Genomic DNA, 26503 nt, shown 5'->3' on the forward strand with positions numbered 1-26503 from the left:
TTGAAGTTATTAATGAAACAAGAGTTACTGTTTTCAGGGTCCTAATACGTTCTTACATTTCTACATGCTTTCCTTTATAACACTAGGCACTTAGTCATTTCTTTTGTGTTTTTTCTGGCCATGTGGCATTTCTTTGACATTTGAGAAACGTTTTGGCAATTAAATGTTTCGAGGGCCTGGCTGGGTGGCTAACGCCTGTAATCGCAGCACTTTGAGAGGCCAAGTGGAAGGATCACTTGAGTCCATCCTGGGCAACATAGGGAGTTCAAGACCATCCTGGGCAACATAGGGAGACCCTGTCTCTATAAAAATTTTTAAAATTAGCCAGGCATGGTGGCGCATGTCTGTGGTGGCACATGTCTGTGGTCCCAGCTTCTTGGGAGGCTGAGATGGGAGGATTGGTTGGGCCCCTAGAGGTTGAGGTTGCAGTGAGCCGTGATCACACTACTGCACTCCAGGTTGAGTGACAGAATGAGACCCTGTCTAAACAACAACAGCAACAAATTTGCCCATGGGAGATAATCATTTTTTATTAACATTAGTACTTTTTATATTTTCTCCCATATTTTAGTATCTCTGAAATTGGGCTACATAAAATCAAATCATATTTGATTTTAAGATGTGATGTAGTTTAATTCACACATAAAATACAATAATGATGTAATCAATAATAGTGGCTGGCAAAATACAGCTATGTGTTCATGTAGTAGCTCATGCTTTTTCAGTGCTCATTGGGAAACATTTACTCCAAGTAGAAACAGCATAGCATTTTAAAGTTTTACACCTAATTAAAAACACAATTGTTTGCTTTTCCTCTAATGCTGAAAATGATAGGCCTTGATTTATTGGGATATATACCCATAACAGATCCAGCTTTTTATTATTTTTATATAAAATGAATGTATTGTAATAGGTATTAAATGTCTTCCTCATAGGGCTTGATAACCCCTGAAAATGAGAAATGTGGTAAGTTGTTAGAATTTTTTTCCTTTTTACTATAAATTTTATAGGTTAATTTCTACAAAATAACATGCCTCATAGTTCATGGTATTTAGTTATTTCTGTATGTGAAAATGTCTAAGACAATTCTTCTAGAAGCTTAATACTGTACTATAGTTCTTCCAAATTAATTACTACCACCAGATAGTATTATCAGTCTGGAAAATCATGGGAGCATTTATTATCAATAGTTGCAGGCTAATGAGAAAAAGATTTTTTTAAAAGTATTTTTCTGTTTTTTGTTGTCTGTTTGTAAAAACACCTAGAAGCTAGATCCTGACTTAAATAAAAGCCCAACGTTTACCTACATGATGGAATTGGCACTATAGAAATCTATTGTTTTAGGAATCATCCTTTTAGTACTTTTACATTTATTTGTGAAGACCAGTAAAATTATATAGCTCAAACCAATGTTATAATGCCCAGTTTGAATTTTTTCTACCATATTCCTTTTACTGTCATATCAGTGACCATATAAGTAGCTCATTAAACCTCCCAGCCTGTACAGTGTTTTCAGTTCACCTGTTGTGTCTGCCCCTACCCTCCATTTTGCTACAGTTCTTCTCTCTCAATATTATACTCTGAATATTCGCCTAATGAGTCTGTTCCATCTTACAAATGCTATTACTTTCTATAATTTTTTTATAATGAAAATAGCAGGGCCAGATGTAGTAGCCTGCACCTGTAATCCTAGCACTTGGGGAGGCCAAGACAGATGGATCACTTGAGGTCAGGAGGTTGAGACCAACCTGGCCAACATGGTGAAATCCCATCTTTACTAAAAATACAAAAATTAGCCACCCGTGGTGGTGTACACCTGTAATCCCAGCTGCTCCAGTGGCTGAGGCAGGAGAATCACTTGAACCCAGGAGGCGGAGGCTGCAGTGAGCCAAGATTGTGCCACTGCACTCCAGCCTGGGCAACAGAGCGAGCCTTTGTCTCAAAACAAGAAAATAGCAGAAGCTTTAGAGTCAAGCCAGCCTGAATTGGAATTCATCTGACTCTTAGATGACCTTTACTTCACTGAGAAATTAGAGGCCTTTAGACCAGGATCATCATTTCCTCCTAGAACATGGCCCTGAGTATCTCACCACCACTAGTCTCATATAGCTACGTCTCCTCTTTGTCTCCATTGCACATTATGCATACTTTTATTTAAAAACTAGACAATATGATAATTAATGTATCTCTCTGTGTCTCCTATTAGACCAGGGTTTGGCATTGTATAGCCTACAGGCCTAATGTTTGTTATAACCTTGAGCTAAACAAATGGCTTTTATGTTTTTAAAGAGTTGTTTAAAAAGAAAAACAACGAGCTGGGCACGGTGGCTCACTCCTGTAATCCCAACACTTTGGGAGGCTGAGGTGGGTGGATGACAAGGCCAGGAATTTGAGACTAGCCTGACCAACATAGTGAAACCCTGACTCTTAAAAAAAAAAGAAAAAAAGAAAAACAATGAAACTAAGAAAGGCAAAGAAGAATATGACAGTGATCTTATGTGGCTTGCAAGGCCTAAACCACTTATTTTCTAGTTTGTTGTTCTCTAGCTTTATTTTCTTTAAGAAGTTTGTGGGCTCCATTCTAGACTGTAAGCATCTTGAGGATGGGGATCATCTATTATTTTACTTGTATTCCAAGTTTCCAGCAAGGTTCCTTACTGAAGTTTGGGGCATGTGATGAAGATTGTGAAAGAATGAATGAATTATAGTAGTTAATTTCTTTTGTTACTAGTCTTAAACATTGGTAATTAAAGAATAAACTGCAATCTAAACAACATGAAACTTTAAAAGTAGAGTTATTATTTTGGGGTACAAATAGTTCATCAGTTAACCCCGACGTTGTTGATTTCTATACAAAGGCATTTCCGTTGCAATTATTCCTTTAGAACATAGGCATATAGTATAGTTACCTTAAGGAATATAATATGTCAAGACCTAGATATATGAAATAAGAATGATGAGAATCTTCACATTGCAGAAGTACTCACTGCAGATTTCTGTATGACCACAATAATACCTAACATGACTTCCTGTGCTCACTACACTTGTATTTATATTGATCTTGATCTATAAAATGATGGTGCCCAGTAGATAAAATTTTCTCTTTTCATGCATTCTCAACATTTAAAAAATTAAGAAGTTCTCTATATGATGCTACAAAGGGTAGTGATCAACAAAGTCTTTGTGTTGCATTTTAGATCATCCAGTGGGGGGTATTCACTCAGAGATGGGTATAGAACGTCCACCTACTTTCAGTGACAAGAGAGAACAAATATTGGAAAGTCCGACAGATGCCACAGATATTGGTAACTTGTTTAAACTTTAAATATAATTAACACTGGCAAGAATGAGAAAAGCTCATTTGCCATTGTGAAATGACACTTGCCAAGAATAAAATGTATGATTTTCCAAAGTTGCTTGGACTAATCATGAAATAAATGAAATACTTAATTTTATTTCACATTGAGATTAAAAACCAAAATAAAAAACTGTGGTACATAACAAATCTTTTGTGTTGGAAAGACTAAATTATCTTAGATGTTTTTCTTACGTTGTGATAAAATTGGTTTTATTTTTAGCATAAGATGTTTAAAAGAAGCAATTATTTTTAGTTACCCCAAATACATTTACAATTGTTTTTGCATTTACAAAGTTTTGTTTGGTTTAAATTCTAAATTCCCTTGTGGAAATTTATATTTTCCAGAAAATGAGACTGTCTGTGGACATGGTTTTTAGTAGTTTAAAAGTAAATTTGAACACTGACTAGTTATTGTGGTGTTTTCGCTATAGGTTTTGGTAATCGCTGTGGAAAACCCAAAGGACCAAGAGATCCACCTTCAGAATGGACATGATTCAGGGAGCTAAAAGACACTTTAAATTATACTGGAAAATTCAAGTGCCACTGAAAGCCAGATTTACCGTATTCCATCTTTAATATGTGGGACTAACAGCAGTGTAGATCGTTACCTTAGTATTTTTTGCTGGGACCATCTACCTGCCTTATAGGAAAAAGTATTACGTATGGTTTATTTTGAAACTTCAAGTATTATTGCCTTAATGTCTCTTAATCCTGTTACACGCTGCTTGTAGACATGTTAATATAGTAATACTTTTATGATATATTGAGTTTAAGGACTACTCTTTCTCTGTTTTATCATGTATGCATTATTTTGTATATGTACAGGGCAAGTAGGTATATAATTTGATAAAGTTGCAATCATAAAATATTATTAACAGAAGATGTAAGAAATTTCTGCATGGTCTAAATCTTTGTGTACTTTATTTGTAAATTATTTGCCCTGGAGTTTTAGAAAATAGTTTCTGAATTTTAAAATTGCTGGATTCATGCAGCCAGCCTTGCAGGTTATCAGAGATCAAAGATTGTAATAATAATACATTTTGTAAATTGTAAGCAAAAAGTTATTTTTATATTATATATGGTCTAATTGTTCATCCTCATTGTTCTTGTTTTCATCTAGTCAGAGATTCAGTAAGTGCCTTGGAACAATATTGAATTCTCTTAGCTTGTGTGTGTGTTTCTTCAATATCTGAACTCAACTGGGATAAGAAGACTATCAAAATACATGTATGTTTCAGGATATTTGACCTGCCATTAAAAAAACAAACCATTTTACAGTGCCTATTTGTTGCTTTGGCTTTGCATTTCTCATTCCTAGGAAATTGGACTTAACTATCTGCCTTCTTGCTGGCTCATTCTTGGTGTGGAATGAGTGTGAAAGGGGTTTAATCTCTTTTTTATTTTTAGACAGAGCCTTGCTCTGTCATCCACTTGAGTGCAGTCACTCATTGCAACTTCCACTTCCTGGGTTCAAGTGATTCTCCTGCCTCAGCCTCCCGAGTGGCTGGGGTTACCGGTGCCCACCACCATACCCGGCTAATTTTTGTATTTTTAGTAGAGACAGGGTTTCATTATGTTGGCCAGGCTGGTCTCAAACTCCTGAAATCAGGTGATCCACCCACCTGGGTCTCCCAAAGTGCTGGGATTATAGGCGTGAGCAACCATGCCAGGCCTAATCTCTTAATTAAGGAATATCGAGTACTTTCTGCAAAAAACATGGTTCTGCTGATTGTAAATCCTTATCCTTGAGTCAGCCCCTAGGCATTCCTCATCCTTATTATTAGCCTACCAGAGTCCTAGTAGAAAACCAAACAGAGGGGGCCAGGCGGGGTGGCTCACGACTGTATTTCCAGCACTAAGAAAAGAGAAAACCAAACAGGGGAGATTGGGAAAGGGAACTGGTTTCTTCTCATCCCATGAATGGAGCACAGATTACTATTTGTGAATAGTAAGTCTGAATTTTGACAACTGTGGATTGGAATTGTTGGATATTGTATTTTACCTCTGCATACAAAAGAATGATGAAATTATGAAACTAAAGTACCTGGAAAACTTTATATGAGTAGAAGGGGGATTATCGAGGAGAAAATAATACTACAATTTCACATCAAATTTGTTTTAAACACCAACTGGTCTTCATGTTGACCCCTTAGAAGTTTTTTTTTGAGATGGAGTTTAGCTCTTGTCCCCCGCCCCCAGGCTGGAATGCAATGGTGTGATCTCAGCTCACTGTAACCTCTGCCTCTCGGGTTCAAGCGATTCTCCTGCCTCATCCTTCTGAGTAGCTGGGCTTCCAGGTGCCCACCACCACGCCTGGCTAATTATTTTTGTATTTTTCATGGAGACGGAGTTTTGCCATGTTGGCCAGGTTAGTTTCAAACTCCTGACTTCAGCAGCCTCCAAAAGTGTCAGGATTACAGTCGTGAGCCACCATGCCTGGCCAATCCCTTAGAATTTGAAAAGTTTCTGTATGCTTCCATAATGAGGTGGTAATACAGTGATGCTTGACATTCTCAAGACACAGGCACTCCTATAATACATCATTTTCTAATACAATGTAAACTGAAATAAAGCATAACTGAAAAAAGTTTTAGCCCCTTCACATAATTGATGAGTTATTTTAAGTACTAAAATCATAAGGATTTTTGCTGTTGGAATGGGGTATCTTGGAATACCTTCACTGAAGTATACATGTATTCAGAAGTATGCAAAAATCCTATTAATCATCATAAAGAATACCACCTATGTGAGTGTGACCACCACCTAGGTCAAGCAGTAGAACAGTATCAGCAACTGGGAAGCTAACCCCCTTTGGCTTCTGAGATTTGTTCCTATTCATATGTGTATTCATTATATGTTCTCTGGTTTTCGAGATGGTGTCTCACTCTGTCACCCTGGCTGGAGTTCAGTGGTGTAAGCTCAGTGCATCCTTGACCACCCGGGCTCAAGTGATCCTCCCATGTCAGCCTCCCAAGTACCTGGAACTACAAGCACATACCATTATGCCTGGCTAATTTTGTTTATTTTTTGTAGAAAATAAAAGTCTCACTATGTTGCCCAGACTAGTCTCAAACTCATGGCCTTAAGTGATTCTCTTGCCTCAGCCTCAATCTGAGCCACTGAGTCAGCCATGCATGTATCTTTTGGCACACACCTGTACTTATATCTGTTGGATATATATTAAGGAGTGGAATTTTGATATCACAGTATTTGCATATATATTTCAGCTTTAGTACATACTGCCAGTTTTCTAAATTGATTTTTCTAAATTCTTGCTAACACTTCATATGGTCAGTACTTTTCATTTTAGCCATTCTAATGGGTATGTAGTGGTATTGCCTTATCTGAATGTCTATTTCTTTGATGATTAGTGAGGTTGAACAGCTTTTCACATGCATGTGATCATGTGGATTTCCTCTTCTATGAACTACCTGTTCAAGTCTGAAGCAGATACTATTTGGTAGTATCAGCTGAAACTGAATATGCATGTGCCTTATAATTTAGCAATTTTGCACCAGTTTGTTTCTTTTGTGTTGTCTTTTTCTTATCGATTTCTTGGGATTGTTTGTATATTCTACGTTTTAATCCTTATGGGTTTGCCTGTGGATTGTCTTCTCACTCTGTTAATGGTGTTTTTTAGTCCAAGTTACCAGTCTTTTCTAATTAATGCTTGTTCTTGTTCTCTTTTAGGAATATTTGGCTATCCCAAAGTAATGATCTACAGTTTTTCTAGAAGCTCTATTCTTTAGCTTTTTTTTTTTTTTAATCTAAATGTACAGAATTTGTATATGACATGAGGTGGATTTTTTAAAATTGAGCAACCACCAATTACTGAGAAAACTGTCCCTCCTCCACTGAGTTTTCTCATAAATTTGGGGTTTATTGATCTGAAAATCAGCTTCTGGATTTTTTTTCTTTCTGCTATTCTGTTGTCTATCCTTACACTATTTTAAACTGCCTTTTTCCAGCTTTAGCTTTCTTCCATTGATTAATTTTTATGCCACCTGTAACACTTGATAAAAGCCACTTCTATTTTTCTGTATTGTAAAGCACATGGTGAACTCATTTGTGTCTGATATTCCACTGCCAAATTCATCCTGCCAGTTTCCAAACCTCAACCTTGTAACTAGCCTACAAAGACCTTTAAATCTCTCTTTGCATCCTAAGTACTATCAGCTTTCTTTTGGAAGCCATTTTTCACGAACAGTGTTTTTTGCTTTATGGACATTTCCCCATACATTAATGAGCAGAAAGTAATAAAGCCATAGTTATTTGTAAGTGCTGAGCTAGACTCAGTCACTGGGTAACTGACTTGCTCACATGTAACAACCTCATTGGATATGTGGTGCAGATTTTTGCCTGAGCAAAATTCTGTAGCTATGTTCTAAACCCTTGGGGTCACTTAAAATAGTAGTAACTACGAATGTTAAATTCTTGAATGTAAAGAGTTTACTATTTATCAGTTTGCCTTTTTATATTCTGTAATTGAATTTACTATAGGTAGAAAGTTCAGAATTTCTACTTATATTTAGCTAATTAAATGGATATGAAAGAAAGGGCAGGTGTCTTAGTTCCCAAGATTCTGCCTTGGAAAGGAAAAAATGTCAACTTTGAATATGTTGATTTTAGGTAGCCAATACATTCAGCATCAGAGAAGTGATGTCCAGTTCACAGGTGGAAACAAGTTTGAAGTTCAGAAGGAAGGTCCACGTTGAAGATCAAGATTAGGGCATTAATACTGAGATGAATGAAACCATGAGTGTACCCAAAACCCCAGGGAGGATAAATGAACAATTTGATATTTAAATGAATTTTTGCAGTTACATGGTAAATCTTTACATGTCTATTTGTCAAAACATGATTTGGGTTAAACATGGGCACTATCTCCATGCCAGTCATCTGAATCACTTTGTACTTTAGGTTCTGATCTCTTCAATCCATTCACCTTCCTCACTACCACCAGGCTGATGTTGCTAGAAGGTCAACCAGGATCTGCTCTTGACTTGACTTCTCCCTAAAAAATATTTAATGGCTCTTTATTGCATGTAGTAATGTTTCATCAAAACATTAAAAACCTGGCTGTGAGCGGTGGCTCATGCCTGTAAACCCTGCACTTTGAGGGGCTGAGGCAGGCAGATCACTTGAGGTCAGGAGTTCGAGACCAGCCTGCCAACATGGTGAAATGTCGTCTCTACTAAAAATACAAAAATTAGCTGGGCATGGTGGCAGGCGCCTATAATCCCAGCTACTTGGGAGGTTGCAGCAGAAGAATCACTTGAACCCAGGAGGTGGAGGTTGCAGTAAGCCAAGACCATGCCATTGCACTCCGGCCTGGATGACAAGAGACTTTGTCTCCAAAAAAAAAAAAAAAAAAATTTTTAAACTTGGCCCAGGTTCTCCTGTGCTAGAATTTAGTGAGTGTTCTTAAAATTCAGGTTCCAAGGTCCTACTCTGGGCTTGAATTAGAGTGGAGCCAAAGAATGTGTATTTTAGACAAGCAGCATAGGTTATCACCTAGGCGATTCTGTTGCAATAGTAAAATTGGAGAACAAGACCTACAGGACCAAGTCCAGACTCCTGAGCAGATCATGCAAGACCTTGTTCAAGATCTTTCTGCTGCTGATCTCTCAGGCCTTTTCTCTGGTCACATCTGTGCTCCAACCACGAACTACTTACAGTTTCCAGAGCTCCCCAACCTCGTTAGTTATCCTATACTTTCCCTCTTCAATGTCATTCTTTGTCCTGTTCTGGTGAGCCCTACTCATCTAACAAGATTAGTTGAAGTGTCATTTCCTGTGTTAAACTTACCTTGTCCTGTCTCCTACCAAGTCAAATCAACCATTTCCTCTTTCTGCTCTGTTAAACTGGCTTCTTTGGGAGAAATGACCATTAAATTTAGTGGAAATATTGCCGTATATAGAGTCAAGTAGGTAAGTGTTCAGAGTAGGACTAATTTTGAATATCAGTATTTTCTTTCTTTCTTTCTTTCTTTTTTTTTTTGAGACAGAGTCACGCTCTGTCGCTGGGCTGGAGTGCAGTGGCACAGTCTCGGCTCACTGCAACCTCCCCATCCTGGGTTCAAGTGGTTCTCCTGCTTCAGCCCCCAAGTAGCTGGGCCTAAAGGCACCCACCAAGACACCCAGCTAAATTTTATATTTTTTAGTGGAGACAAGATTTTGCCATGTTGGGCAGGCTGGTCTTGCACTCCTGACCTCAGGTGATCCACCTGCCTCAGCTTCCCAAAGTGCTCAGATTATAGGCTTGAGCCACCATGTCTGGCCTTTTTTTTTCCCCCAAAAACAGAGTCTCACCCTGTTGCCCAGGCTGGAGTGCCGTGGCGTGATCTTGGCTCACTGCAACCTTTGGCCCCCAAGTTGAAGCGATTTTCGTGCCTCAGACTCCCAAGTAGCTGGGATTACAGGATTGCATACCACACCTGGCTAGTTTTTAAATTTTTTATTAGAGATGCCATGTTGGCCAGGCTGACCTCGAACTCCTGGCCTCAAGAAATCTGCCCACCTCAACTTCTCAAAGTGCTGGGATTGCAGGTATTTTCTTAAATGTGGTCCTGAGCCCAGGTGTGGTGGCTCATACTTGTAACCCCAACACTTTGGGAGGCAGAGACAGGATTGCTTGAGGATAAGAGTTAAAGGTTGCAGTGAGCTATGATCACCCCACTGCACTCCAGTCTGGGCAAGATGAGACTCCATCCCTTTTTCTTTTTTTGAGACACAGTCTTACTCTGTCACCCACGCTGGAGTACAGCGGTGCAGTCACAGTTCACTGCCCCCTTGACCTCCCAGGCTCAAGCTATCCTCCCCCCTCAGACTCCGAGTAGCTGGGACTACAGGTGCATGCCACTGTGCTTGATTAATTGTTGATATTTTGTGGAGATGGGGTCTTGCTGTGTTGCCCAGGCTGGTCTCCTGGATGCAGGTGATCCTCCTACCCCAGCTTCCCAAAGTGAGACTCCATCTGTAAACGAAAAGTATTGGCTGGGCGCAGTGGCTCACACCTGTAATCCCAACACTTTGGGAGGCTGAGGTGGGTGGATTACCTGAGGTGGGGAGTTTGAGACCAGCCTGACCAACGTGAAGAAACACTGTCTTTACTAAAAAAATACAAAATTAGCCCAGTGTGGTGGCGCATGCCTGTAATCCCAGCTATTTGAGAGGCTGAGGCAGGGGAATCGCTTGAACCCAAAAGATGGAAATTGCAGTGAGCCAAGATGACATCATTGCACTCCAGCCTGGGCAACAAGAGCAAAACTCCCTCTGGAAATAAAAAGAAAAATGCCCGGGAGGGATAGCATTAGGAGAAATACCTAGTGTAGATGATGGGTTGATGGGTGTAGCAAACCACCATGGCATGTGTATACCTATGTAACAAGCCTGCACGTTTTGCACATGTAACCCAGAATTGAAAGTATAATAATTAAAAAAAAGAGACCATTTTTCAAAAAAAAGAAAAAAAGTATTGTCCTGACATAGAATTAAAAATAAATGTCTAATGAATAGATGACTTAAATCCAAGACCATAGTACATGTTAAGGTAGCTAAGCCATACCTGGTTTCAATTTATATTCCCAATAGAAGTCTGTTAATAGACACCTATTAAAAAGTCTGTATTTTCGGCTGGGTGTGGTGGCTCACACCTGTAATCCTAGCACTTTGGGAGGCCAAGGTGGGTGGATCACCTGGAGTCGGGAGTTCAAGACCAGCCTGGCCATCATGGTGAAACCCCATCTTAAAAATAAATAAAAGTAAAAAAATCAAAAATCAAAAATCTATATTTTGAAACTTAATACCTCTTGACATATTTAAAACACTTACATAAAGATGCCCATGAAATAAAGCTTAATGTAGAGGTTGTTTACACTCTTGTCCCTGTTCCTGGAGTCAGTTCATAAGCAGAGTGATTAGAAACATCACAGCTGTGCGTGGTGGCTCACGACTGTAATCCCAGCACTTTGGGAGGTCCAGGCAGGCATATCACAAGGTCAGGAGTTTGAGACCAGCCTGACCTACATGGTGAAACCCTGTCTCTACTAAAAATACAAAAATTAGCCAGGTGTGGTGACGCGTGCCTGAAATCCCAGCTACTCAGGAGGCTGAGGCAGGAGAACCCAGGAGGCAGAGGTTGCAGTGAGCCAAGATGGCACTACTGCATTCCAGCCTGGGTGACAGAGTGAGACTCCGTCACAAAAAACAAACCAAAAAAATCATCCACTAATATGAGTTATATGCCAGGAATATACCTATAGTCTCCAAACTTTATATTTGACTCTTTTCTCAAAACATCTATACTTGTTTTCTGAAAACATCTATATGTGTATATATCTGTGAACACACACATTAAATTTTGGTTTAATATTAAACCAAAATTATTTCATAGATTGCAATAAAATACCAAATATAGGCCAGTGCAGTGGTTCACATCTGTAATCTCAGTACCTTGGGAGGCTGAGGCGGGAGGATTGCTTGAGCCTAGAAGTTAAGAGACCAGCCTGGGCAACATGGTGAAACCTCATGTCTACCAAAAATAAGAAAATTAGGCCAAGTGCCTCACGCCTGTCATCCAAGAACTTTAGGAGGCTGAGGTAGGTGGATCACTTGATGTCAGGAGTTTAAGACCAGCCTGGGCAACATGGTGAAACCCTGTCTGTACTAAAAATACAAAAATTAGCCAGGTGTGGTGGTGCATGCCTGTAATCCCAGCTACTCTGGAGGCCGAGGTGGGAGAATCCCTTGAACCTGGGAGGCAGAGGTTGCAGTGAGCCAAGATTGTACCACTGCACTCCAGCCTGGGTGACAGAGCGAGACTCCATCACAAATTAAAAAGAGAAAATTAGCCAATTGTGGTGCTCACCTGTAGTCCCAGCTACTTGAGAGGCCAAAGCAGGAGGATCACTTGAACCTGGGAGTTCAAGATTATAGAGATCAAGAGCTATGATCCCACCACTGCACTCCAGGCTGAGTGCCAGAGTGAGATCCTCTCTCAAAAAAGAAAAAGAAATAAACATTTTCAGACTTAAACTAAAAAGAGATGATTTTGTGCTTAATGTAAAGGGGAGCAATAAAATGAATTAATGTAATCTGAAGCGTTTGAGAGAAATTCCAGTGAAAAATGACGTCTTCATTAGATTTAGCCTCAAAACATTTTGATTGTAGTATTTTTGTTGATATATATTTGGTACACTTTTTTTTTTTTTTTTTTTTTTGAGACAAGTCTTGCAGTGTTGCGCCGGGTGGAGTGCAGTGCCACAATCTCGGCTCGCCGCAACCTCCACCTCCTGGGTTCAAGTAATTCTCCTGCCTTAGCCTCCCAAGTAACTGGGATTACAGGTGCCTGCCACCACACCCAGCTAATTTTTTTTGTATTTTTTAGTAGAGACAGGGTTTAACCATGTTGGCCAGGCTTGTCTCGAACTGCTGACCTTGTGATTCCCCTGCCTCAGCCTCCCAAAGTGCTTGGATTACAGGTGTCAGCCACCATGCCCGGTCTTTTTTTTTTTTTTTTTTTGAGACAGGGTCCCACTCTGTTACCAAGGCTGGAGTGGAGTAGCACCATCTTGGCTCATTGCAACCTCCACTGCTTGGGGTCAAGCAGTCCTCCCACCTTAGCCTCCCAGGTAGCTGGGACTGCAGGCGCACACTAGCATGCCTGGCTAAATTTTGTATTTTTTGTAGAGATGGGGTTTCACCATGTTGCACAGGCTGGTTTCAAACTCCTGGACTCAAGTGATTTGGCAGCCTTGGCCTCCCAAAGTGCTGGGATTACAGGCGTGAACCACTGCACCGGCCTATATTTGGTACTCTATTGCAATCTATGAAATAATTTTGGTTTAATACTAAATACAGGACTAAATTGAATTAGCTCATTGTGCTGGTTTTAGTAAAATTCTTGTTGCTTTTGTCCTTTTACAGAGATATTTACTAATTGCCTGCTTTTAGTGGTTAGTCCAGATATCCAAAATTCAGATTCTATTAATTGCTTTCTAAATAATAGCATGTAATTTAATTTCAGTTTTTTAGTAATTTATTTTCCAATGCTGGGTCTTCGTTATACAGCCTTAAAGGCCAGAAGCCCATGTTTTAATTCCGGCAAATAAAGACTGGCAAAGGCTTTAACCCAGATTTTGGCATATTTCCACTTAATAAGCATCCCTTGCGTATTGTGCTAAACATAGAAAGTAGGTCTAGTTTTGTACATAAATTGTATTTTTATCAGATTTGCTGCAACCTGTTTACTTTGTCTCCAAGGTGCATAATTCCTATAAAATATGCAAATGACCAATATTTAGATTGTAAATTATTTGACCAGTAAAAGCAGCAATGCTTGGGTAGCTCAAGGAGATAGATCTCTCTGTTCTAAAGTACAACAAATCTGAGCTTTGTTGAACTAGTGGGGAAAGGGAATTCCAAAGATTCCAGCTATTTTACATTTTGTAGAGTTAATGTGGCATATGTGCTATTATCATAACTTAATGTAATAGTATTTGTAACTTTAGAACTCTTGCCAGTAATTCAAAAAGAACATATTTTTTCGCTTCTACAGATTTATACCTAAATAGTCAATATGAAGTAAACAAGAAAACAGTGTGAATTTCTCTTTAAAATATGTTTTTCTGGAAATCAAAGACCAAGGAAATATTTTTCTGATCACAAAATTCTGCAGTAAGATTAACAGTTTAATGAAAATTCAAGGCCGGGCGCGGTGGCTTAAGCCTGTAATCCCAGCACTTTGGGAGGCGGAGGTGGGTGGATCACGAGGTCGAGAGACCATCCTGGTCAACATGGTGAAATCCCATCTCTACTAAAAATACAAAAAACTAGCTGGGCGTGGTGGCGCGTGCCTGTAATCCCAGCTACTCAGGAGGCTGAGGCAGGAGAATTGCCTGAGCCCAGGAGGCAGAGGTTGCGGTGAGCCGAGATCGCGCCATTGCACACCAGCCTGGGTAACAAGAGCGAAACTCCGTCTCAAAAAAAAAAAAAAAAAAAAATTCAAATGTACAAATTTTCTGCACATTTGCTTCTACATTTTAGCTTTGTCTATATAAAACCTAGAATACAGCTTTTCCTTTTTTTTTTTTTTTTTTTTTTTGAGACGGAGTTTCGCTCTTGTTACCCAGGCTGGAGTGCAATGGCGCAATCTCGGCTCACCGCAACCTCTGCCTCCTGGGCTCAGGCAATTCTCCTGCCTCAGCCTCCTGAGTAGCTGGGATTACAGGCACGCGCCACCACGCCCAGCTAGTTTTTTGTATTTTTAGTAGAGATGGGGTTTCACCATGTTGACCAGGATGGTCTCGATCTCTCGACCTCGTGATCCACCCGCCTCGGCCTCCCAAAGTGCTGGGATTACAGGCTTAAGCCACCGCGCCCGACCCCGAATACATCTTTTTCTTTTTGAGACAGGATCTTCCTCTGTCATCCAGGCTGTAGTGTACTGTGGTGCAGTCACAGCTTACAGCAGCCTTGACCTCCCAGGCTCAAGCAGTCCTCCCACCTCAGCTTCCTGAGTAACTGGGACCACAGGTGCATGCCACCATGCCCAGTTAATTTTTGTGTTTTTCTGTAGAGATGGGGTTTCGCCATGTTGCCCAGGCTGAACAACTGGGCTCAAGTGATCCTCCTGCCTTGGCCTCCCAAAGTGCTGGGATTACAGGCATGAGCCACCATGCCTGGCCTAGAATATTTCCAATATCTTCTAAAACAATGTGAAAATAGTTAAAGCGATTTAAATAATTTTCTGTTTTAGGCTAAATATTTAACTTTCTCATTGTATTTGCAGGAAGAACACAGAAACATTTTGTATGCAGTTTTTGTGCTAAAATTTTAAAATACCAGGATAATATATAGGTCTTACATTTTGGAAGATATAGAGATTAACTGATATTAACGTTAGGAATAAAGGTTTTTTTTTTTTTTTTTTAAAGATAGAGTCTAGCTCTCTTGCCCAGGCTGGAGTGCAGTGGCATGATCTTGACTCACCACAATCTCTGCCTCCTGGATTCAAGTGATTCTCCTGCCTCAGCCTCCCAAGTAGCTGGCACTTGCCACCATGCCCAGCTAATTTTTGTAATTTTTAGTAGAGATGGGATTTCACTATGTTGGCTAGGGTTGTCTCAAACTCCTGACCTCATGATCTGCCCGCCTTGGCCTCCCAAAGTGCTGGAATTGCAGGGATGAGCCACCGCACCAGCCCAGGCAAAAAGTTTTTTAAAATTCAGACACTATATGTACATATTTTATTATTTCAGAAAAGTGAAATTCGGTTTATAGGGAATTTTCTGTTTCCAGCCATTCAGAATAACAAAATATTCTTAGCTCTTTGAAAATAAAATTCGTAGTCCATTTTAATAATTAATATTCTACCTACCAATATTGCTTTCCATGTAATAGAATAAATGGAAATTCATATGTAGAAGTTTTACTCTTAGACTTTATTTTCATTTGAATTCACATGAATGTAATGCTGGAGATTTTTGAAAGTTGGATTCTTTGACTAAGGATTCAAAATATTGATAGCTTTTAGTAGTTTGAGTGGCAGTAGGGATTGGAACGTCACTTAAATCTTCTTCCATTCCACCAGAGGGGGGCAGCAAAGCAAATAAAGAGGAAATCTGTTGGTCAAAAATTCTAGAAAAGTCACTCAAAATTCAGAGAGCTGAGTACAAAAGTTTGTTTGGGTGGCTTCAGTGTTTGGAAGTGTATATGAAGTCCCTAGTGCCAAATGCTCCATTAGATCATTTTGCAAGAGGCTTGAGCAAATCTTAACGCTTCAATATATGTTCCTGCAGATTGAGGCCTATCAAATAAAAATCATTCCCAGGTGCAGTGCCTCACACCTGTAATCGCAGCACTTTGGGAGGCCGAGGTGGGTGGATCACCTGAGGTTGGAATTTTGAGACCAGCCTAACCAACATGGAGAAACGATGTCTCTACTAAAAATACAAAATTAGCTGGGTGCGGTGGCAGGCTCCTGTAATCCTAGCTACATGGGAGGCTGAGGCAGGAGAATCACTTGAACCCAGGAAGCAGAGGTTGCAGTGAGACGAGATCTCCATTGCACTCCAGCCTGGGCAACAGAGCGAGACAGTGTCTCAAAAAAAATAAATAAATAAAATAAATAATAATAATATGTCTCAGGTACTCAGGAAGCTGAAGTGGGAGGAGTGTTTGAGCCCAAAAATTAAGGCCACAGTGTGCTGTGATATCAACTGTGAATAGCCACTGCACTCCAACCTGGGCATTGTAGCAAGAACCTGTCTCTACAAAAACAAAACAACAACAACCAAAAAAGAAAAAACCTTGAAAACTGATGAAGGCTACTCACATGTATTTTCTTACTCTCTCTGACTACTTCCTAATCTGCGGATCTGCAAAATGGGATAAACTTCTGATAGAAGTCATAATCTGGATTTTTACCGACTTTGTCCAATTTAATTTTACAGTTAACTTGGTCAGCTCCTGAGGTATGCTGAAAATCATAGCCACAATATTTTGCAGCTTCTCCCATCAAGGTAGTGTTTGTTTTCCCAGACCTAATATTTGGTCTGGTCTTGTGCCTTGCTTTAACCAATGAGATGAGCAGGTGGGTTTCTGGGCTGATTCTGGGTCTAGACCTTAAGATACCTCCTGCTTCAGTCTCTTGGGGTCCTGCTGGTGTGTAAAGAAGCTCAGGCTAAGCCATGGACTGATGAGAGACCATGTGGGGAGATTCACAACAAGTCCCAGCCCACATCACATGGAAGAAAGTCATCCAGCAGCGCCCTCCTGCACAACGGTGAGAAATCATTAAGTGTTCTTTTAACGTTATTATGTTTTATAGTAGGTTTTTAATTTATTTTTTTAAATACAGAGACAGGGTCTTGCTATGTTGCCCAGGTCTGTCTTGAACTCCTGGTCTCAAGCAGTGTTCCCATTTCACCCTCCCAAGGTGCTAGGATTACAGGCATGAGCCACTTCACCCAGCCTACAGTAGTTTATTATGCACCAATGTATAACAGAAACAATTACAATAGGCAGGGCGCAGTGGCTCTCACCTGTAATCCCAGAACTTTGGGAGGCTGAGGTGGGTGAATCACGAGGTCAGGAGATCAAGATCAGCCTGTCCAATATGATAAAACCCCATTTCTACTGAAAAATACAAAAATTAGCTGGGCATAGTGGCACATGCCTGTAGTCCCAGCTACTTGGGAGGTTGAGGCAAGAGAATCGCTTGAACCTGGGAGGTCAAGGTTGCAGTGAGCTGAGATGGTGCCATTGCACCCCAGCCTGTGTAATAGAGTGAGACCCTATCTCAAAGAAAAAAAATTACAATAATGGAGAACGGAACGTAAGTTAAATCTATAAATATTTCATGTAGATTCTACTTTTTTCCTATACACTATCACTTTTGCACTCTTTGTAGGTGTATAAAATGGCCTTGTGTGTCCCTTCTCTTTTCCTTTCCACAGCACAGAATTGGTAATGAACAGTGAAATTGTCAAAAGGCTGTAGCTAAAAGCCAAAGAATTTCCAAAATCTTAAGCCTTAAATCAGGCATCCCCAAACTTTTTACACATGGGGCCGGTTCACTGTCCCTCAGACCGTTGGAGGGCCGCCACATACTGTGCTCCTCTCAATGACCACCAATGAAAGAGGTGCCCCTTCCTGAAGTGCGGCTGGGGTCCGGATAAATGGCCTCAGGGGGCCGCATGCGGCCCACGGGCCGTAGTTTGGGGACCCCCGCCTTAAATAATCAGAAATGTGCCTGGATGTTTGATAAAACTCTCTAAGAAGCTCCTAAGTCTGGGAAAGCATTTATCCAGTCTCTAAAATAGAAAAACATTCTAGTAGTCCTTTTAACAATTATGTTTTTTAATGCTAGAATGATATACACATCATGATTTGTATTGTGAAAGTCTTAAGCCCATGATTGGGAGTTAGCACAAGTCTAAAAATCCTTCTGCTTTTTTCTTTGCTTTGTTTTTTTTTGAGACCGGATCTCACTCTGTCACCCACGCTGGAGTGCAGTGGCGCAATCTCAGCTTACTGCAACCTCTGCCTCCTGGATTCAAGTGATTCTCCTGTCTCAGCTGCCCACCACATCTGGCTAATTTTTGTATTTTTATGGGGTTTCACCATATTGGCCAGACTGGTCTCGAACTCCTGACCTTGTGATCCGCCTGCCTCAATCTCCCAAAGTGCTGGGACTACAGGCATGAGCCACCGCACCTGGCCAACAGTCGTTTCGTCATAGGATCAATTATCTGAATTTCCTGGAGAGTCACTTAAAAAAAATTTTTTTTTAAGAGACAGGGTTTGCTTTGTCACCCAGACTGGTGTGCAGTGGCATGATAATAGCTCACTGCATCAAGCCTGTAATCCCAGCACTTTGGGAGGCCGAGGCGGGTGGATCACAAGGTCGAGAGATCGAGACCATCCTGGTCAACATGGTGAAACCCCGTCTCTACTAAAAGTGCAAAAAATTAGCTGGGCATGGTGGCGCGTGCCTGTAATCCCAGCTACTCAGGAGGCTGAGGCAGGAGAATTGCCTGACCCCAGGAGGCGGAGGTTGCGGTGAGCCGAGATCGCGCCATTGCACTCCAGCCTGGGTAACAAGGGTGAAACTCCGTCTCAAAAAAAAAAAAAAAAAAAAAAAAAAAAAAATAGCTCACTGCAGCCTTGAACTCCTGCACTCAAGCAATCCTGCTACCTCAGCCTCCTGAGTAGCTGGGACCACAGGTGTGTGCCACCATGCCCAGCTAATTTATTATTTTTTGTAGAAATGGGGTCAGCTATGTTGCCAGGCTAGTCTTGAACTCCTAGGCTCAAGTGATGCTCGCCTTGGCCTCCCAAAGTGTTGAGAATACAGGCATGAGCCATTGTGCTCCACCATAAAATGTTTTTGACAATTGGTTTGTTTGAATCAAGATCCATACATGGTTCATTCAATGCATTATTTTATATGTCTGAAATCTCTTAATTTAGGTTCTCCTACCTTTTTCCCCCTTGCTATTTATTTGTTGAAGAAACTGCCAATTGTCCTATAATGTTTCTCACTTTCTGGATTTTGCAGATTGCATGCCTGTAGTGGTGTTAGAATGTGTCTCTATTTTTTTTTTTTTTCTTTTTCTTTTTTTTGAGTCGGAGTCTTGCTCTATCGCCCAGGCTGTAGTACAATGGTGCAATCTTGGCTCACTGCAGCCCTCACCTCCCAGGTTCAAGCAATTCTCCTGCTCAACCTCCCAAGTAGCTGGGGGAATACAGGTTCGTGCCATCACACTCAGCTAATTTTTGTATTTTTAGTAGAGATAGGGTTTCACCATGTTGGTCACACTGGTCTCGAACTCCTGACCTCGTGATTTGCCTGCCTCAGCCTCCCAAAGTGCTGAGATTACAGGCATGAGTCACCGCACCCAGCCTGTGTCTATTTCTTGTAAACTTGATGGTTACATCTAGAGGCTTTCTTCCATTCAGATTTAAGGTTTTTGTCAAGAATACATCATAGGTGTTGCCATTCACTTTCTTTTGCACCCATGGAGATTGCTTTCATTATGTCTAGTAGTCTCAGTGGTAATATTGATCATTGTGTTCAAATGCTGTCAGCCTGATCTGTTCATTAAAAAGTTCTCAGCAACCTTTCATCAAATGCCATTATCCTCTTAACATGCTTTCCTAGGCTTTAGTGTCTGAAGAATAAAAATGGTTTTGTTTTGTTTTGTTTTGTTTTTGAGATGGAGTCTAGCTCTGTCACCCAGGCTGGAGTGCAATGGCACAATCTCAGCTCACTGCAACTCCACCTCCCAAGTTCAAGCGATTCTCTTGCCTCAGCCTCCCAAGTAACTGGGATTACAGGTGTCTGCCACCACATCCAGCTAATTTTTTTTTTTTTTTAATTTTTTAGTAGAGATGGGGTTTCACAGTATTGGTCAGGCTGGTCTCGATCTTCTGACCTTGTGATCTGCCCACCTCGACCTCCCAAAGTGCTGGGATTACAGGCATGAGCCACCGCACCAAGCCATAAAAATGTATTTCTCAGACTCACTTGCAGCTAGGATGATGGATGTGATTTAAATTACAACACTATCCCAGTGCTTTGGGAGGGTAGGTGGGAGGACCACTTGAGGCCAGGAGTTGGAGACCATCCTGTCACTACAAAAAATAAAAATAAAAATGAATTAGCTGGGCATGGTGGTTCAGCTGTAGTCCTAGTTACTCAGGCTGAAGCAAGAGAATCGCTTCAGGTTGCAGTGAGCTATGATTGAGCCACAGCACTCCAGCCTGGGCAACAGAGCAAGACCCTGTCTGAAAAACATACAATCAGGCTGAGTGCGTTGACTCACACCTGTAATTCCAACACTTTGGGCAGCTGAGGAGGGAGGATCACTTGAACCCAGGAGTTCCAGACCAGCCTGTGCAAAATATCAAGACTTCATCTCCGCAAAAAAACAAACAAAAATTAGTGAGACATGGTGGCATGTAGCTGTAGTCCCAGCTAATCAGGAGGCTTAATCAAGATAATAAAAATTATTATCTTAATCAAGATAATCACTTGAGCCCGGGAGGTCAAGGATGCAGGGAGTCATGATTGTGTGCAGTCCAGCCTAAGCAACAGAATGAGACCCTATCTCAAAACAAACAAACCACAGCTAGAAGCACTTCAATATGGTGAAGAGTTCATAATTGAGTGGCAGAGAGACAGATTATGAGGCATCTTTCTTGATGGTGTGTTTTATAGGAAAGGTAATGGCTTCCAGATCCCGGTGCGAACAATGTGTTTGACATCCCAGGTCTATAGAGTGGATTTGTGAGTCATTCCTGAAGCTCAGCCTGTACACTGTTTCTTTAACCTGACAAATTTTATAATATAACATGTAATAAGTCCCTTTTGGCTTAAACCAGCTAAGGGTAGGTTTTGCCTGTGCATTGAACCTAAACGAATGCATCTACTCTAAGAAAAATTACTACCAATAATTCTCAATTGTCTCTTTAATTTAAAAAGCAAACTAAATTCAGTTAATTTGTTAACAATTTCCTGAGTTCATAAAATAGATATTCTAGGAAGATAAATTAACATTTATATGTCTTCTAAAAATAAGTGTTTTTCAGGTATTTAAAAATTAATTCAGACAGGGTGCAGTGGCTCATGCCTATAATCCTCGCACTTTGGGAGTCTGGGGCAGGAGGATTGCTTGAGTCCAGGAGTTCAAGACCAGCCTGGGTAACAAAGCAAGATCCTGTCTCTACGAAAACATTTTTAGGGCCAGGGCAGTGATGAAGGCCTGTAATCCCAGCACTCTGGGAGGCCGAAGTGGGCAGATCACTTAAGGTCAGCCTGGCCGACATGGCAAAACCCTGTGTCTGTAGCAAATACAGAAGTTAGCCAGGCATGGTGGCACATACCTGTAATCCCAGCTACTAGGGAGGCTGAGGCAAGATAATTGCTTGAACCCAGGAGGCAGAGGTTGCAGTGAGCCAAGATCACACCACTGCACTCCACTCCAGACTGGACAACTGAGCAAGACTCCATCTCAAAAAATTTTTTTGTTTAATTAGCTGTGTTAATTTTTTAATTAATCTGTAGTTCCAGCTACTTGGAGGGCTGAGATGGGATGATCTCTTGAGCTTGGAAGGTCAAGGCTGCAGTGAGCCATGATCATGCCGCTGCATTCCAGGCTGGGTGACAGAGTACCACCTTGTCTCAAAAATAAAAATGAAGGCCAGGTGTGGTGGTCACACCTGTAATCCCAGCACTTTGGGAGGCCAAGGTGGGAGGATCATGAGGTCAAGAGATCAAGACCCTCCTGGCCAATATGGTGAAACCTCGTTTGTACGAAAATACAAAATTTAGCTTGGCATGGTGACATGCACCTATAGTCCCAGCTACTTGGGAGGCTGAGGTGGGAGAATTGCTTGAATCTGGGAGGTGGAGGTTTCAGTGAGCCAAGATTGAGCCACTGCAGTCCAGCCTGGCACCTGGTGATAGAACAAGGCTCTATCTCAAAATAAATAAATAAAAATAAATGAATAAATAAAATTAATCCATGTTAACTACTTAAGACAATTTTCAAAATAATTTTTGAAAGGTAATTTACATGTTATCTCAGCAAAATTTTCAACAATGTGAACTACGAGGCATAAATCTTTAGCAAAGAGATTTTTATTCAATATTTTATTATGAAATGTTCAAACAGAAAAGTTGAAACAATTATACAGTGAACCATATAATATACTCATCATGTAGATTCTACAATTAACATTACTTTGATCACATGTCTAATGACTTATGTATCACCCTGTTCTTCTATTAATCTTTTTTTTTTTTTGAGACAGAGTCTCGCTCTGTTGCTCAGGCTGGAGTACAATGGCACAATCTTGGCTCACTGCAACCTCTGCCTCCTGGGTTCAAGCAATTCTCTTGCCTCCACCTCCCAAGTAGCTGGGACTACAGGCATGTGCCGCCACACCCGGCTAATTTTTTGTATTTTGTTAGTAGAGATGGGATTTCACCGTGTTGCCCAGGCTGATGGAGAACTCCTGAGCTCAGGCGATCTGTCCACCTCGGCCTCCCAAAGTGCTGAGATTACAGGCGTGAGCCACTGGACTCAGCTATTTTTTGATGTATTTCAAAGTAAACTGCAAACATGAGTACACATCACACCTCAACACTTTAGCATAACAAAAGGATTTTTTTTCAGGTGTAGTATTTGGCCACTGGAGGGCCTCCAAATGCCATAAAATGTGTTAGGAAATAAGTTCATCTGTAGTCCCCAAGAACTGGAGAGGGTCTAGGGAAGGAAATGCATGGAGTATAAATTGCATCAGTTAGGGCGAGAGACTCAATCTGAAATCCAGAAAGAAGACTTCATTTTCTATCTTTATCCTCAGAATTTCTCTTCCTCTTTTTACAGCTACTTTCATTGTAAAGGAGAAAACATATCACTGGGCCCTATCCTCAACATATGATTTGAGCTCCTGAAGGTAGCAATTCTTTTTTTTTTTTTTTTGAGACAGAGTTTCGCTCTTGTTGCTGGAGTGCAATGGCGCGATCTCCGCTCACCGCAACCTCCGCCTCCCGGGTTCAGGCAATTCTCCTGCCTCAACCTCCCGAGTAGCTGGGATTACAGGCACACGCCACCATGCCCAGCTAATGTTTTGTATTTTTAGTAGAGACGGGGTTTCACCATGTTGACCAGAATGGTCTCGATCTCTTGACCTCGTGATCCACCCACCTCGGCCTCCCAAAGTGCTGGGATTACAGGCTTGAGCCACCACGCCCAGCTGGTAGCAATTCTTTAGACAGGAAAGTCAGAAAACTTCAAGTCAAGGTATTATTCTATTTGAGGAAATAAGTTGATGACATGAATTAAATGTTTGTTAATTTGTTGACAGTCAACTCTCCACAAGGAGGGGGATTTAGTTATCTCTTGTCCCCAGAATGTAGATAGACACTACCTGGAACATACTAGTACTTAGTAAATATTTATTGAAGAAATGAGTGAATCCAAGTACTTTATTCCAAACGTGATCTTCACACATTTAATGTCATTACTGATCAAAGTCAAGACAATTAGCCTACTTTTGAGTGTAATAGGGCTCAAAATAGCTATGTAATATAATGCATACCATTACATTCCAAAAAGGAAAACAATCTAAAACTCATTTTTCCAAAAACATGAAGAAATCTTGAGGATTCTCCTGGGAGGTTACCTTTAAAAAGGAAAAGCAGGGAGATGGACACAGTGGTTTATTCCTGTAATCCCAACACTTTGGGATGCCAGGACAGGAGAATTGCTTGAGCCCAAGAGTTTTAGACCAGTTTAGGCAACCCAAGGAGAAGATGTCTCTACAAAAAATAAAATTTTAAAAATTAGCCAGGCTTAGTGGCACATGCATGTGGTCTCAGCTACTTGGGAGGCTGAGGTGGGAGGATCACCTGAGCTGGGGAGGTCAAGGCTACAAGTGAACCATGATCATGCCACTGCACTCCAGCCTGAGCAACAGAGAAAGACTTTGTCTCAAAAAAACGCCCACAAAATATGGATATAGATTGATTATCGTAGATCCAGAGCCGCAACTTCAGAAATAACTGTTTTTTCCTATGGGCAGCAGAGGAGTCAGGTTAAGCCTCGCAAGCCCCTCTGGGGCTCAGCTGACGCTGGTGGGGCAGGTGCTGCAGAGGCTTGTGTCACTGGGTGGAAGTAGCGCTGCCTGTCTGGGGTGGGGGGACACAGGGAAACTTTCCAGAATGGGCTTCCCAGAAGCAAATGTGAAGTTTTGAAATGGGGCTTAACTTCTTTTGTGAATCCATGGGAACAAGAGCCAGTGGAATTTGAATCATTAATGTTACTCACCTTTTGTACGCACAGATAGGTGATAGCTGAGGGAATTCAAGTATATTCCAATTTATTAATTAACTTTTTATTTTTTGAGACGTCTTGCTCTATCATCCAGGCTGGAGTGAAGTGGTGTGATGTCGGCTCACTGCAGCCTCTGCCTCCCAGGCTCAAGTAATTCTCCTGCCTCAGCCACCCGAGTAGCTGGGATTACAGGTGCATACCACCACACCTGGCTAATTTTTGTATTTTTAGTAGAGACAAGGTTTCACCATGTTGGCCAGGCTGGTCTTGAACTCCTAGGCTCATGCAATCCTCCCACCACAGCCTCCCACACACTGGGATTACAGGCATGAGCCACTATACCCAGCCTTTAAATAAGCTTTTTAAGGTGATCATTTTCTTTGATACATCTTTGGCCTAGAGGAGTATCTCCATATTCAGCACAAATTCACCAAACTAACATATATCTCAAATAGCTATCAGGGGCTGGGCTCACACCTGTAATCCCAGTATTTTGGGAGGCCAAGGTGGGCAGATCACCTGAGGTCAGGAGTTTGAGACCAGCCTGGCCAACATAGTGAAACCCTGTGGTAAACCCTAAAAATACAAAAATTAGCTGGGTGTGGTTGTGGGCACCTGTAATCCCAGCTACTGGGGAGGCTGAGGCAGGAGAATCGCTTGAATCCGGGAGGCGGAGGTTGCAGTGAGCCAAGATCACACTACTGCACTCCAGCCTGGGCAACAGAGTAAGACTCTGTTTCCAAAAAAAAAAAAAAAAAGGTGGGGTGCAGTGGCTCATGCCTGTAATCTCAGCACTTTGAGAGGTGAAGGTAGGCAGGTCATGTGAAGTCAGGAGTTCAAGACCAGCCTGGCCAACATGGTGAAACCCTGTCTCTACTAAAAATACAAAAATTAGCCAGGCATGGTGGTGCACCCTTATAGTCCCAGCTACTTGGGAGGCTGAGGCACGAGAATCACTTGAGCCTGGGAAGCGGAGGTTGCAGAGAGTGGAGATTGCACCACTGCACTCCTGCCTGGGTGACAGAGTGAGACTCCCTCTTGAAAAGAAAGAAAGAAAAAAAGAAAAAGGAAGAAAGGAAGGAGTGAAAGAAAGAAAGAAATTCCATGTTGGTTTCCACAATTATTTTGGAAATTTTGCTGTACATAAAATTCCAATGTCTAGAATGTCTAGAGAGTATCTCCCAGAGTTTTTATGATGCAAAAGATAAATACATTAAAATCATCAATAATTTTTAAAATTCATTTTTCTTATGCAGGTACTAGGCAGGAAACTGAACAAAATTGATTGGTGGAACAGGAATGTCTCATTTCTAGCCCCTGCAAAGTATCTCAGATTCTCTTGTGGGATGTACTAAAGTTAACTAGCAAAAGGTAGCTTTTTGGTATAAATGTAAGGGGTACAAGCGCGGTTTTATGGTGTGAATATATTGTAGTGGTGAGGTCTGGGCTTTTAGTGTAATTTTATGGTGTGAATATATTGTAGTGGTGAGGTCTGGGCTTTTAGTGTAACCGTCATGCAAATAATGTGTATTGTACGCATTACATAATTTCTCACTCCTCATCCCCCTCCCACTCATCCACCCTTCCAAATCTCCAGTGTCTATTGGTCCACGCTCTATGTCCGTGTGTACACGTTATTTAGCGAGAACATGTGGTATCTGACTTTCTGTTTCTGAGTTGTTTCATTGAAGACAATGACTTCCAGTTCCATCATGTTGCTACAAAAGATAAAATTGCATTTTTTGGCCAGGCGCGGTGGCTCAAGCCTGTAATCCCAGCACTTTGGGAGGCCGAGGCAG

General features: G+C 41.2%; 1 protein-coding gene across 4 annotated transcripts in view; it reads left to right on the top strand.

The window, feature by feature from the left end:
* Positions 1–12292, top strand: part of PTPN12 (protein tyrosine phosphatase non-receptor type 12) — a 115948-nt gene extending 103656 nt beyond the window's left edge. For 3 of the 4 annotated variants that reach the window (XM_003921134.4, XM_074379302.1, XM_010344670.3), the window contains 3 exons: positions 936–966; positions 3198–3305; positions 3790–12292. In XM_003921134.4, the coding sequence (XP_003921183.1) occupies positions 936–966; positions 3198–3305; positions 3790–3851 (201 nt within the window). In that variant the 3' untranslated portion in view covers positions 3852–12292. The remainder of the gene's footprint in view (positions 1–935; positions 967–3197; positions 3306–3789) is intronic. The other variant, XM_074379301.1, reaches the window with a different exon arrangement.
* Positions 12293–26503: the final 14211 nt, after the last annotated feature.

This window comes from Saimiri boliviensis, chromosome 10 (genome assembly GCF_048565385.1).
Source record: "Saimiri boliviensis isolate mSaiBol1 chromosome 10, mSaiBol1.pri, whole genome shotgun sequence".
Taxonomy (NCBI): Eukaryota; Metazoa; Chordata; class Mammalia; order Primates; family Cebidae; genus Saimiri; species Saimiri boliviensis.